Below are 15477 nucleotides of genomic sequence, written 5' to 3' on the forward strand. Positions count from 1 at the left end.
TGGAGTTGTGCACCTGAGATTTGTCTGTTTCTGTGCCTGCAATTAGTCTCATCAGGTAGCACCTCCCATTATATATATAGTCAGGTTGTGCAGTCCAGAAATCTTTCCCATATGCATCTTTAGGGGGGTGCCAGGACGAATTCCCGAAAATTCCCAGGACTTTGATACTTACCTTTCTGCCGGGTCCCGTTATCGCCGGATCCTAATTGAATACGGGGATAAAGCGGTGTAATCAGTGGGTTAAATAGTTTATTTCTACATAGACATATAAGTAACAAACACATATACCCCTTGCTAGGCCTCTTGAGGTGTGAAATGAGATTGTCTTAATACAATTGTAGTCTTTCCATAGAATGGTCAAATGACCTTTTGGGGTCAAAGAAGCCATAAATATTGAGGCCTAGGTAGTACCTGCCACTGCTTTTAGTAGAAGTATAATGAGCCATTCATAGCTTCTATGTTCTTATCAGTTAGCTACATTCCATTGTAAGATGTGTAGAGATGCTGAGCATTATGGGTAATTAGCAGTGATGTCCAGACTCTATACAAAGGAGCCTTGAAATAGAGTTCATCTCCAGCCATACTAGAATACGTCATTACTGTATCTCTTTGAGTTTATGCTTACGGAGCATGTGCAAAAGAGATAAGTTTGGTCAATGCTATGCTGGACCAATGAGTGCTTGATACCTAGCACTGTATGTAATTGATATGGGATTAATATCCGGAAAGACAACACCCCAGACTAGGGTATATAAACCAGAGGTACACAAAGGACCCTTTAGCTCGTGGTAGACCTGAGTCTGCAGTAGGGTGCTGCCAATGTATATTGAACTACCTGGGCGTTGTGAAACGATGGGCTCCCCAGAGAGAAGATAAGATGAAGTACGTCTTATGCTGATGATGATTTACCAGTGTCATCTGAATACATAGACAAAAGTTGAGTATACTGTATACTTTGTATGTTGTTTGTTTATTCTTTGTTTGTTTCTTGTAAATAAAGTGTGTTCATTTGTACTCACTCATATTGGTCATATGTGTGTAGCTATTTAATTTCGATCAGAACGAAACCCACCGTTATGCAAGCGGGCACGCACCCTATACTTTATCCCCAAAAAAGCAGCGATAATGGCGAAAAGTCCGTCCTCTGACTTTTCGCCTGTAATTGAATACCCCCTATGCATGTATATATTTTTGCATGTACATCTTACAGTGACAAGTTGTAGCCTGTCACTGGTGGCCAGTATACTGAGTAATGCTCATTGGCCTCAGCAATACTTTTGAAAAATACAATACAACACAATACAATACGTGATATTGCAGAGATAAAAGAAAGCATACTGCAATGCATACGGTAATAATAAAATATTTATCATACCATCTTCTGTTAGTGTGTGACTAGCAGACACACCATCTGTGTTTGGGACCTCTACAGAATAGGTGCCTACATCTTGCTTTGATGGGTTTGTCAGGATTAGCTTGGACCTAACAAAAAAAGCAAAAACAATTCAAGTACCCCCGTTATCAAAAGGTAAACTCTTTTTTATGACACAGGGTCTGATTCAGAGCTGGACGCTATTTGCGGTCGTTCGTTCTGAAAAAAGGGGTGGCTATTCAAATGAACCGTTCGCTCTTTGCGGTCTGTTCACGCCTCTATGTCTGAACGAGCGAACAAAACTTGCGGTCGTTTTATTGGAGACTACGCCCCCTGGCCGCTCGCATCCTACGTCATGTCCGCTATTTATTAGATTAATCGAGTACATCGACCAGCGTATGAACTGCTCGCTATTCTTGTGGTTGGTTTTTCCTACCGCAATCATGCGAGCAGTTCTGACTATAAAATAACCCAGTGACGTGGTCAATGACGCTGCTGTATTAATTATGCACACCCTTAAAACGCCCGTTTTGACCTTTAAGCACGCCTGCGTTCGGATCTCAACTCCTCGTTTTCAAGCACCTTCCCCCGTTACCACCCACATACTCCTCCTCCTGTCACTCAAAATAGCAGGCATTCGCTATTCACTGAACAAACGATTTTCGGCCGCACTGACTGGTTCGCGCATGCGTATTACGATCCGTATGCATGCGCAGTTGGGCAAACATCGCTCGGAACGAACGAGCGGCCGCTTATGAGCGGCTCTGAATCAGGCCCACAGTTCTAGAATGTCCATGACTAGTAATATGATATCTGTAAATGGAGAGTATTTGTATAACACTGGGTAACTATTCAAGAAATTGCCTGCTTAGATACTACTTGCATTTTCTTCTGGATGATTTATTATTTTATTAGTTGAAATTAAGCTGTTATAGATTTCATTACAGTACAGAACAACTACAACAGCTGGGCGACAGATATGTGGAACAGGAACACTTGTTGTCATGGGAATTCCACTACTTTTACCAACATGTACAACATAACTGTTTTTAAAAGCCTATTAATATGTACCCTCCATCACATGGAATATGTACTATCCATATCTTATTCACCCATGATGAGAAGCATGCACTCCACAATTACTGTATTGTTATAGTAATTACTTATTTCCTTCTGTGGAGATCTCTGTTTTCTCAGGATCTGGAGCTCCTTTGTAGTCTTTGGACCAGAGGAACTGTGGGGAATCAATTGGCTCTGGATTCTCAAAAGAAAGGTAAATCAATCCTTCATCGTCTACCCCAACCTCTATTTCATTTGTGCCTGTAGGTTGAAAGAGATGAAACAGCTTCCTAAATAAATCATGCTGCTGTTATTGTCACTTACCTTCAGGGATTTAATTATATAATGAGAAGAACCAAAATACAGAATATCCTCCAAGGTATAACCCATGGAAAAAGACAAACAATAGCATTGCCATCAAATTAGGGGAGCCGAGTAAATGGTGACGTGGTTGCTAATTACCCAGGCCCGGGCTTGTTTGAGGTGTCCCAGGACAGCTGGTGAGGGGGACAAATGCCCCATTTTGTGGCAGCACACACAGTATTTATCATTGATTTTATTTTAGGAGGGGGCATGGCCAAGCCTCATAATTTGCCCACACCCCCTTATCACCCGGCACGGCACATGTCTCAACAGCCCTGCATCAAATAAAGATTTTTATTGCAAGAGAAGTATAACTATAAAATATGAAATCATATAGCCATAAATGTAGCCCTAATTATTGTGGAGAAATCATACTTATACTAACTAGGTCTATTTACACTAGCTAGCTAGGTGTATTATCTTATGTAGCACTAATGTAATAAATTATAGCCTATGATTAAACAAGGATAGGGCTTTATAGACAATAGCATGAGACAACCTAATGTCTGTACTGCATGTAAATAATTCTAACAGGTGTCAGTATAGTATGCGTAGAAGAGGCCCAGTGTAAGCTATATAGACAATTGCTGGGTACACATTGGCAGATATATAGGCCGGAGGGCAGGTCGGGGGCTTGGTCGCCCCCCTCCCCGCGGCTGCCGCTTCATGTGTACGGGCGGTCGGCAGATGGACAGATATGTCTGCAGATATATCTGTACAGCACAGCTGACGCGATATGTCTGTGAACGGCGTCGTTCACAGACATATCGCTGGTACACACTGACCGACGGGCACCCAATGTATTGGTCGATCAATTGATCAGTCAATATATCTGTCACTGTGTACCCAGCTTAATTAATTTAATTGGCACACCAGCAGCTTTGTTTAACTTTGTTTATGTGTGGAAAAAATAACACACACACACACACACACGATGACAGAAATGAAGAATTGTTGAATTTCTGTAGCTCACTGGGATTTGTACTGTACATGTACTGTATTAGAGCTAAATATTTTATGCAAAAATGTATTTCTGCATCTTACAAATGAACAGATAATTGTGGTCCTAATTCAGAGTTGTACAGTATTGTACAGCCGGAGGTTACTCAGATTGCCCCTCGCAGCTCCGACGGCAATTTTGATATATCAGAAGACGCAGACACTGACCTCGGCATTCCCAGAAAATGGGGGTAATAGAGGCCACCATTCCCCTCCCCGAATGGTTGTAGCCTGTCATTCAGGCTGCAGCTTTGGGGAACTGCGAGAGAGTTTGCAGTAGAAGACCGGCACATGCACAATACAGATTCTGCGCATGCGCCAATCTTCTAACATCAGGACCATCGGGCAATCCATCTGGCCACGAATCAAGCCCTGTGTTTTTTATTGTTCAATACTAAGGGGCCTATTTATCAATTATTGTTAACACTCGTTTTTTATCCGCAAATAATAAATATCCCGCTAATGTATGTACAGGAGACTGCCGCAGATATTGGAGATATCTGCTGCAGTATTCTGTTTTCCCCGTAAACGCAGCTCCCATAAGTTTCAATGGGGGCTGTTTTTTGCAGAATTTACCAAGCTCTAGAATGTGATAGCATTAGCCATTGTAGCCTATAGCAGGGGTGGGGAACCTTTTTTTTGATATATATAACATTATTCGCGGGCCTGGTGCAGGCCACGTCCCCTCCGTGTGACGTCACACGGGGCGGGGCCACAATCGCTGGTGATTATAGCAATGTCCGGAGCATCCTGAGGATGCTCCGGGGAGCTGTAAGGGCAGTGATGTGACCATCTGAAGTGTCCTATGGATGCTCCAGGTGGAACTGCTGCATAGATTCTGGCTGCAGGGTGCCATTCTAGGCACCCTGCTAGCCAGATGAGGCTAGCAGAAAAAAGCTCAGAGAGCCAGACCAAATGATTCTGCGGGTCTTATATGGCCCCCGGGCTTGAGGTTCCCCATTCCTGGCCTATATGCTACAGATTGCAATAAGCCATTAGAGCCTATAGGCTACAGATTGCAAAAAGTACTGGTAATGGGATCCGTAGGATTCCTCCCCCATACTCTCCACTCGCACATGTGTGGTCAGTAGATTGCACATGCACACTTCTGCGCACGGCTTCTGAAGATCGCTAATGCAATCCCTTCACTTCTCATACACAGCAGGGATGGATTTCCTTTCCGAGTCCCTGTCCCTGCGGGTGTATTTTAATACATTCAGGTGAATCTTAATTTCTTATTGCCATGAATAGCAGTGATAAGAAATAATTATCAGGTCTAGCACCAACACTTAAAAAATATGCCCTTGAACCAGAGACTTGCAGCAGCCATACTTTATAAAGTCCAAACCTGGCTTGCTTTCAGGAACCATGGGGTCACATGGCAGAGACGGAATTCCAGTTCCAGATGTGTTAACAGCAAGGACACGAAACTGGTAACTTTTCTCTGTCTTTAAATCAGAGATCTAAGGAAAGAAATGTCACATCTGGTATACTTTCCCAGTAAATCTCACATCTGGTATACTTTCCCAGTCATTGTATTCTATAGCTAAGCATCAACATACATACATATATCAGGGTCTCACTGTATGGGTAGTTAGCTATATAAAGATTGTAATGATAATGTGACAGACCACCAAAAGAAAGCTCTGATCTGAATACAAGCTCTTTGTCTGCAGTTACTATATACTGTTACATACTGTACCCTCATATGTGTTTCAGGTGTTGGCTTCTCATTAATCTTCTTCCACTCCTCAGAGCCTTCCTCACATGCCTCTACCATGTAGCCAGTGACAGAGCTATTGCCAGTGTACACAGGGCACTCCCAGTGAAGCATCAGTGTGTTATTGCGTACCTCTCTGCATCTCACATCATAAGGTGGACCTGGGAATGTACAAATTGTGTCACAACATGGGTATTGTCCAGAAAATGTTGCAATCGATCCCAATTTCCCACATAAAATCCTTCACTAAATACTTGTCGCTGCCTTTATATACTTTTACTGTTTTACTTCTGTGAGCAGATTTATTTTGTTTTCTTGTGTTATTTCAATAAACGGCGATGCACTAAATATTTCTTATCTTGCACATTGGCGAACAGATAAGCTGTATGGACATCTTCTCTATGGTAATATAGATGCTCCTTTGCTGGTCACTATTGTGTGCTGTGATTTATGAGTTGAACTTTGCTTCGCAATACACATTGTTACACTACATTGTTTTTCTCCTTATACTTGAGCATCCCTTGATCAGATTATACTTTAAGGCACCACAATAATCACAACTCAAGCTACAAAAGCTTTCGGGAGTCAGAGTGTGTTAAATTGTGCTATTGTTCCTATAAGTAGTAACACTGTACATATCAAAATGATTCTGAATGATCACATGATCAGGGCACCCATGTGACAAACATTGCTTAGGCCATATATCCTCCCCACATTTCCTTTTATGTGGCAAACACATGTAAAATATATATCTCCATGTATTGTATTCATTTTGGGGTATGAGGAATCTTGATGCCTGGAATAAACAAGTATTACAAATTAAAACTGTCTAGTGGAAAACAAAGGGGCCTCTCCTGAGATAACCTTGGAGGTCTGTTCACAAAGGTGAGATAACCAGGACATAATGGAGTTGTACACATGACTTGGAAGATTGATTTATACATATCAGAACGATCGGTTGACTGTTGGAACATATAATTAACCTGTACTTTGTGTGATTACCTGGTTCAGGCATTGTCCACTCCTCACACTTGAAAAGGTCACTTGGCTCTGACATTTTTCCAACACCAGCTGAATTCAGGGCTCGAGCACGAAATTCATAAAAATGCCCATCAATCAGGCCTTTTGCCTGGTAAGAAAATATCACATTTAATCAAATTATAAGTTTGCATGGAATAGGTTATTTTATTTGAATATGCAGGAGACAGACTACACATCACATTTACTCTGAAAAAAGGGATATACAGTAGCATAGTTTGATATAATTTAGGGGCAGTAATGTGCCCTGACTGATATAGGCAATGACATGGCACCTTATACACTCTCTTTGGGATTGGTTCATTATTGATCTCTCGCCAGGCAACATCCGAAGGATCATGCTGATCAAGAAAATATCCAAGTACTTCTCTCCCTGCTGTGAATGTTGGAGCCTTCCAACATATGGTCATTTCATCTTTCCCACAGCTCAAGAGGGCAAACCCATAAGGAGCAGATGGACAGTCTATAAAGTAATGATGGATAAAAAGTATTATTTTCCTTGAAAGTCTTAAATGAGTTACAATATCTCAATGATGATATAACCATACCGATATTTTAGGAAGAAATGTCATTGTATAGCAAAAAGGACCAATTAGTAGCTAATTGTGTTGTGAATAGTTAATAGCCAGGCTCTGATTAAACATATCAGTGATCTCAGCAGAGTGGGCAATTCTAGGCTAAGCTTTAACATCGTTTTCATCAGCTGTAATATAGATGTTTGGGTACATGTATAAGAATGTTCTGTTGATTTTAGCAGATCCCATAACCTCGCATTGCTTCAGTATGAAATATTCTATGAAAAATGAGTATGGATGAAATATCAATCAGTTAGGGCCTGATTCAGCAAGGAACGCAAGTGAGAGGATGCACGCACTCGGCCAATTTTTTTGCACTGCGAATGCATCGAACTGTGCGTGCGCGAACTAGCCAGTGCGACCGGGTAAGGGTACGCAGACTACTCGCAGTGTGTACGCAGACCCTACCGATATGATTAACAGGAAGTGCCATTTGTGTATGGTGACGGGGGGTGGTCGTACGAACGCAGGCATGCCTGTGCGTTGGGACGCCGTTATAGGGGAGTGCATAATTAAGGCAGTGCGGCGGCATACGCAGCCAGATTACTCAATGCATGCAGGAAGTGGCCAAAATCCTGCACAACATCAGGTCAACCTCTATTGTGCGTATGGTTCCGATGGTTCTTGATGTTACCGATGTTTCCGCTGTCTTGCGGACTACTCAGGCTTTAAGTAATGGGAAGTGGGCGGCATTGTGTAGTGCTGGGCATCTGCATCTTATGCTGCGGTTGCCGTGCATATGCATTGATTATCATATACACGCAGCGTCCGAGTGCGTGCTTTCTCTCACTGGCATTCCTTGCTGAATCAGGACCTTTATCACGAGTTTTCAAATAATGTTGTGGGTATAAATCAGTAAGGTTTTTCAGTTAAGGTAGGGAAAGAGGTGGGCTTAGGGCTGTAACTATGGGTGTGCGGGTGGTGCTGTCGCCCAGGACGCATGTCCCTGAGGGTGGCACTATCAATGTCCCATGGCTCCTGCATTTGGTTTGTAGGGTGCCTGGAATAGCACCCTGCAGTCAGTATTGCTGTTGTAGAGCGTCCTTTGGATGCTACGGGCATGCACCCTGCACATTGTACAACCAAATGGAGAATCCTGAGGACTGGTGTCCCTGTTGCCTCAGTGTGACATCATGATGTCACATGTTTAAGGGGCGGGGCCGGCACAGGGCACAGTGCTGTCCTGCGCCGGCACTGGGTTGTCTGCCTAAGAAAAATGTATGGTACAGAAATCAACAGGGAGATTATTCAATGACATTTCACATAACATACTTACAAATGGCCTCATTTATATTCAGAGGGTCGGATACAGGTGATCTTTCACTTAGCCCAGCTTCATTTACTGCTCTCACACAAAATTCATAATCTTTCCCAGTCTGTAACTTCGGAACAGTAAACCTGCACAGATTTTAGTTAATTGTTGCATTACTTTTTTTTAATTGGAAAGGAATTGTTTTCATTTATAGTTATAATTGAAAATACGTAGTATATATTATTGCTTAATGCTTTCACGGGCCTCTAGTCACATATATTTACATACTCACAATCTTATATACATATGTACTTGTTAAGGAGGCTACGAGGTGGCCTATGATACCACTGACTGAGTAACAGACTTGCATAAGACCTAGGCACTTCCCAAATCTGCACTTTATAGGAGTTTCACAAAAAGACAACCATTGCTGAAAGAAATTCACCGATCATCTCCCAAAACTGAGGATTTGGGAGAAGATTTATATTACAGCAGGACCCGCAGCTTACAGCAAAAGCCATGTTTAAAGTGGCTTAAATACTAAAAAGAAATATCTTGGAGTGGTCCAATCAAAGCCCATGCAAATTCCATCAATACTCTGTGGAATGATTTGAAACGTTCTGTTCATCAAAGATTCCCATCCAACCTAATGAAACTGGAGCAATATTGTAAAGAAGAAGCAGTGGAAATTGCACTGTAAGTGTGCAAAGCTGGTAGAGACTTAGGGGCCTATTTATCATCAAATATTTGCGGCATACCCGCAAATATTAAGTATCCCCCAGATGCACTATGGAGGGATTGCAGCGTGATCTCCGATATCTGCTGCGGTCCCTCCATTTCCTATAGGGTTACTTTATATGGGGGTTGTGAAGCTGTCAGATTTATGCACTCTGGAGCTTGGAAGATGGCATTAGCTATTATAGCCTATAGGCTACACCTCACAAAACTTGCCAGGGGAAGATTCCCCCAGAACCCTCCCCGGCAATGGCCACATGTGTGGTCAGTAAACAGCACGTATGCAGGAGTCCCGAAAGAAGAGTACTGATTGGTCACGTCACTCTGAGCACATGGCAGGGACGGGCTCCTTTCATAGCCCCTGTCCCTGCATGTGCTATTTAATACATCCAGGTGGTATTATAACATACTGGACTGCAATTTTAGGCACACCTATCGCATTGAGTATGTGATTATTGATAAATGGGCCCCTTAAAAAAATAAAAAACTTAATCTACACTGTAAATGCAGATCAAGGTTATTTGACCAAATATTAACACCTTCGTTGTGGAGGATTAGTGGGGCTTTTCCTCCGTACATTAAGACTGTGGATTCCCCTGTTTCAAACTAAGGGGCTAATTCAGCATTGCACGCAAGTGCAATGTTGAACGCAGATTCCCAATTATCGGCAATCTGCGCATACGCAGGACCCGTTCTGTGAATGTGCAGAACGCGTGATCACACACAACCCTTTCTATGCCTGTGACTGACAGGCAGAGGCATTTAAGGGATGGCGCGGGGGTGCCCGGCATTACCAGAAATGGGGGAGTGTCTGCCCTATTTTCTGGGAGTGGCAAGTCCAGGGGCTGAGTCCATGGAGGCAGTTTCCTGGCCTCACAAGTGGAGCAGCCTGCGTAAGCCCAGCGATAGTTGCGATGGTTATCCCAGCCTGCGACCTCGGTTGGTGTGCTGGGATCGCAAATGCAGCAGGGGTGTCATACACCTCCTGCTTCATTTGCATATTTACAAGGATGAAATTGCATATCTGCTTGCGTGCAGCTTTGCAATTCTAGCCCAAGCTGAATCACCCCCTAAATGCCATGTGTTCATCAGACATTAACCCCTGCACTAAAGAAAACTTATGGGGTTTAGGGATGCGGAAGATCTGCCTCTACCTGGCGACCAATAATTTTCACCTTGTGAAAGTATAATAATAATAATTATTATTATCTTTTATTGATATGGTGCCACCAAGTGTCCCTAGCAATGTATGAGGGGAATTTACAATGATACATAAACAATTTAAAAAGGTTAAAACAGACTGTACAAAGGGCTAAATCAAACAGTGAAATAATAAGACAAGTAAGTGAGTGACAGTTAAAGACGTTAGCACTCAATAACCCAGTGTCTTGGGCCTACAGAAAGGATCAGAGTTGCTGCAGTGATTAAAATTTTTAGTAAAATTTTTGTAAAAATAATGTTAATAAATAGAGCCCTAAGAGTGCACTGGAGGCATGGATAGTGCAAGGACGTTACTAGCAGCCAGGAGGTTCATCTACTTCTTCTAGCACATTTTTGCCCAAGATGACAGGAACACATTACTACTCCCACACATTTGAAGCTCAGTCTCTGCTTTAACACCATAATGTATGACCACACTATTCCAGTTATGTGAATAAGCAGCTAATTGGCTATAGGTAATATTATAGTGGCCTTTGCCACAGCCAGTTAGTGGATTAGAACAGCCTGGCAGGATGGCAGCAGGGTTAGGAGACATTCCTCTCTTCAGGTTGGCCATTTCTCTGTAGGTACACAATTGTGTCTTGTACCACCTAGTCCAGAACTGAAGCCTCAAGGTCTCTAGGTGCTGCCCAGAGCACAAACACTGCAGCTTGTACCACAAAGTCATCATCCTGTATAACTGTAATTTCCTCCCACTGTGTCTTCACAAAAATGGGGTCTGGTGGGAATGATCAGTTTCTTCAGGTATAATCCTTAATCTATACACAAATTGGTCTCCAGTATTCATTCCTCTTTACTTGTATACCTTGGTTTAAATTTGTTTGAGATTTAGGGCATACTGCTGCAGGGTCTTTGCTTCTTGCTGAGTATGAACTGCAGAGGCGATACCATGGTAAAGATCTTAAATTGGGGCAGACTGTCCTGTTCTGGAAGCAAAAGTGCTACCAGGATTATGCTATATCACTAATTCACCATTCATGTCCTTGCATTAATGCCTATATTGTGTGTACTTGTGTTCAACTGACAGTTGCTAAGAAAAATAATAATGATGGTACTCTCTTATTATAGAAACATATTTTTTTTTAGTCTATTAGCAAAGTCAGGTTTTTTATACTTTTAAAAACCATTTGGTCACCAGAATGCCAAAGTTATATTTCCAATTAACATACTATCTTACCTTGTACACTGCAGAGGCTTGTTGTTTACTGGCTGCCAATCTTCCTCCCCTACAAGGCGGCAGTACAGGTAATAACCAAGGATCTCAGGATCACACTCAACCTTTCCCCACTGCACGACTGCCGATGTCTTTGTGTCTCTGAGGGCTGAGATGTGTCCAGGAGCTGGTGGCACAGCTGTAGGAGACAGACATTTGATATACTGTATGAGGTGCAAATCACAGCTAATATGTTCTCAAAGTGGCCGTGAAATAGATGAACACTGCAGACTGTTTTTAAGGGGTTTTTTTGTGTCATGTCATCCACATGAAATCAGTGTTTCCTACTGAATATTCCCATAGTACATTTGTTCTCTGCAGGATGCATTAGGAACCTACAATCCTCAATAAAGAGTATCATACAAAGATACTTTAATTGACTTTAACAAGATGCTATTTGCCCATCTACAAGCCATGAGACGCTGATGTTGTTTTGAAATAAGACCAGTTAATGCATCTGAATTGTGTGAAATTATGCCTCCTATTTAGACCATTTGCATTTGATCAAAATTACATTACCTTAGTTGTATAATGCAATAAAAGAGCTTGGAGTTAAGGCTTCTGTGGGTCTGCAGTGTCAAATGATTATTAGGGGTATATTTACTAAAGGTCGATTTCAATCGATGTAAAATCGATCAAAATCAATTAAAATCGATGATGGCTTCCCGACTGTCATATCCCGGCAAGGGTGAAATGCCGGGCGTCTAGATGTAGACGCACGCATTTCCCCGACACCGGGAGACTGGCGCCCGGCATCCCGATCGTAGCGATGCCGGGCGCCGCGAGCGGACAGCCGCGGGGGGGGGGGGCGGGGGGGAAGGGTTAGGTTTAGGGCTCCCGGGGGGGACTTAGGGTTAGGCACCCCCCCGGGAGGGTTAGGCTAGGGGGAGGGAGGGTTAGGGTTAGACACCCCCGGAGGGGACTTAGGGTTAGGCACCCCCCCCGGGGGACTTAGGTTTAGGCAGCGGGGAAGGGGGTGGTTAGGGTTAGGCACTTAGAGGGGGGATTAGGGTTTGGCATTTGGGGGGGAAGTTAGGGTTAGGCACCCCTAAGGAGGGTTAGGGTTAGGTTAGGTTAGGTTAGTAGATACTCACCTATCCACGATCGGGATTTCCAGCGCTGTCGGGCTTCCGCTGCTCGGAACTCTGCTAATGTCGGGCTGCCGCTGACGGGAATCATGCGGCCGGCGATATTTGATACCGATTCCCTGGGGCTAAATCACACATTTACTAACAGTGAACTTTTAAATTAGTTTTTAATTATTAGTAAATGTGTGATTTAGCCACAGAAACAAAACATCGATGTTGATCGATTTTGATCTATTTTAATTCGATTAAAATTGACCTTTAGTAAATATACCCCTTAGAGATGCTTACTGCATTTGGTATAAATATAGATTAAGGGCCTGATTCAGAGGTGGAGCGATGTTTTAATCTTTCACCATTCAGTGGAAACATATTGGAATTGAATGGAGATCCATTTAATTTTCATAGACGTTCCTGGGCAGTAGTGACTGGGGGGTGGGGGTGTGTAGCTTTCATCAGCGAGCTTGTCAGGGACATGTCGAAAGACCCAGTTCCACTGGCACCGGAGGACATGTACCATTGGACATTCTGAGCAACTATAGAGTTGCTCTAATGTCTGATGGTGTGGCCGATGCCCACTCAGTGGTGTGACTTTCAATGCATTGCAGCAGATTGGAGCCGCAGGTGATGGGCGGCCCAGTAGGAGGCCCATTAGCTGCGGCATTAGCATACATTTACAGTAGCAGCTGCAACAAAAGTCACAGCTGCTACTGCACCTCCATCCACCTCTGAATCAGGCACTATGTTACATTTACGCCATGCTTCTTTGCATTTTGTACAGAGACGTGTGACGTACACATGGGAGTGTCTACTTTAGTTTAACCTCTTTGGTTTCTCCTTAAGTGATGAATGATTTAAATAAATTATATCACCGTACATGTTTAGCTTGTTTGATGTTCATTTTAGATTAATCTTGATACTCTTGATACCCAGGTGACATTCTTGTACAGCAATGTTGCTAAACCATTGTAAACTGGGACCTCAGAATATACAGCACAACTGATAATCAGCAGACCCTGAAAGCAGAACTTGGAACTGCACCTTTAGTCTCTGTTCTAGAGTACTGTCAGTCTTATTGCAAAAAAAAAAAAAAAAAAAGCAGATGAACATAGGGCATGATTCAGACCCGGTCGCAAGCGCTGAGCGCTCGCAACCGGGTCGATGGTGGCCCACAACGCATGCGCGAGACCCGGCTAGCGACGGGCACTCCGTCGCTCCGGGTCTCGCACCAATGGGGGCGAGCTGTCGATGTTGAGTGACAACTCGCCCAGTTTGGTGGGCGGGCCGGGGGGGTTGCTGCCCAAACGGACGCGTTCCCATGAGAACGCCTGCCATTTGGGGGCGGCCCCACTGACATCACAAGTGATGTCAGTGGAGAGCTTCCGGCTACCACAAGGGTCTCGTCGCAAGCCCGATGGTATCATCCTGGCCGCTCGCAATAGCTGTGCGTGGTAACCCACAGCTATGCGAGCGGCCAAGAGGCCGCTCCAAAAAAAAAAAAAGCCTGGCCCTGATTCAAAGCGAGCGCTCTGTCAGAGCAAGCGGCTCTAAATCAGGCCCATAGTGTTATAGGGCCTGATGAATAATTGAAAGTAAATCAGAAGTATACTCTTCAAAAGAAGCATGTACGTGAAAAATGTGTCTATCCACCTCCACCCATATGCAGAGTTGTATGCGTCCTGCCTTGGAGAAAGATAAAGTCCCAACCAATCAGTTCCTGTGAATTTTCAAATACAGTCCGTAAAATGACAGGAGCTGATTGGTTGGTACTTTATCTCTCTCCAAAGCTCAGTACATCTTCCCCTATGTTTTTTTACCATAAAATTATTATCTGCGAAGTTAATGACAATTTATATAATGTGTGCCTGAAGCTATGACGGTTCTCTAACACAAGTCTAAATCAATGTTAGGTGAGAAGTAGTAGTAGCAGTCACCTAATGTTGCCCTGAGAGAGATGGGTGCGCTTGGTGCTGATGGATCACTGACTCCATATTTGTTCACAGCTTGTACTCGGAAGCAGTAAGATTTGCCTTTATCAAGATCAAAAAGAGAAAGCCTTGGCGAATGGATGGTTGTGTCCAAATTTATCCTCTCCCATCTCTTGCTTCCTGCAATGCACTAGATAAAACAGTAATGTAAATTCATACATGCTTTTCACAGAGAAATAAACACAAAGATCTTTAGGTCATGGAAATAACCCTTATATTAATTTATTCATTAATAAATTGTACAGTAGAAATGCACACAACACACACAAACGTACTTTCGGGACACATGTTCTTGTATTAGTTAAAGTACATACCTTTTCTATGTTGTATGTCAGAGGCTCTTTTCCACATGGATCAGGTTCATTCCAGCAAAGTACAATATAGTCCTCACTGACCTCTGAAGCATGAACATTTGTTGGTGGTGTGGGTGTCGTGACATCTTCTGTTTCCGTTAGAAGAGAACATAAAATATATATTGTATGCTTTCCATCAGATGTGTTCCAATGGGAATATAAAGTGGTTAGGATATGGATTGTGGTTGGTAAATACATGCAGGTTCAGAATTCAGATATGCAGTAGTTAAATACAGTAGAAAAAACAAGTTGTCCATATACCAACAAAGCTAGCACACACATGTAAATAACCACTGCATGTGAAAAATAAACACACTTTTAAGAGGTACTTACAGTATACTGTAATGCTATCATCATACATCAGAGACGATGTTGAAATAAAAACTGCAGCATGTACGGTCTAGTTTAGAGTTTAAAAACAAACCACATCCAATGTGTGACAGGTTACAAACGCCTAAAACGCACCCTCTTGTGTTCTCCAATTCTCTCAACCCTGCCCCTGCC

The 15477-nt window shown here is 43.0% G+C and overlaps 1 protein-coding gene across 1 annotated transcript in view; it reads right to left on the reverse strand.

Annotated features, from left to right (window-relative positions):
- Nucleotides 1-15477, reverse strand: part of MYOM3 (myomesin 3) — a 222094-nt gene that overhangs the window by 42267 nt on the left and 164350 nt on the right. The window contains exons 14-23 of the mRNA XM_088460571.1: nucleotides 14935-15062; nucleotides 14567-14750; nucleotides 11512-11686; nucleotides 8403-8524; nucleotides 6827-7014; nucleotides 6516-6642; nucleotides 5496-5674; nucleotides 5142-5256; nucleotides 2536-2692; nucleotides 1376-1482 (exon numbers count right to left, since the gene is read on the reverse strand). Of these exons, the coding sequence (XP_088316697.1) occupies nucleotides 1376-1482; nucleotides 2536-2692; nucleotides 5142-5256; nucleotides 5496-5674; nucleotides 6516-6642; nucleotides 6827-7014; nucleotides 8403-8524; nucleotides 11512-11686; nucleotides 14567-14750; nucleotides 14935-15062 (1482 nt within the window). The remainder of the gene's footprint in view (nucleotides 1-1375; nucleotides 1483-2535; nucleotides 2693-5141; nucleotides 5257-5495; nucleotides 5675-6515; nucleotides 6643-6826; nucleotides 7015-8402; nucleotides 8525-11511; nucleotides 11687-14566; nucleotides 14751-14934; nucleotides 15063-15477) is intronic.

This window comes from Taudactylus pleione, unplaced genomic scaffold (assembly GCF_031769625.1).
Source record: "Taudactylus pleione unplaced genomic scaffold, aTauple2 ptg000007l, whole genome shotgun sequence".
NCBI classification, from domain to species: Eukaryota; Metazoa; Chordata; class Amphibia; order Anura; family Myobatrachidae; genus Taudactylus; species Taudactylus pleione.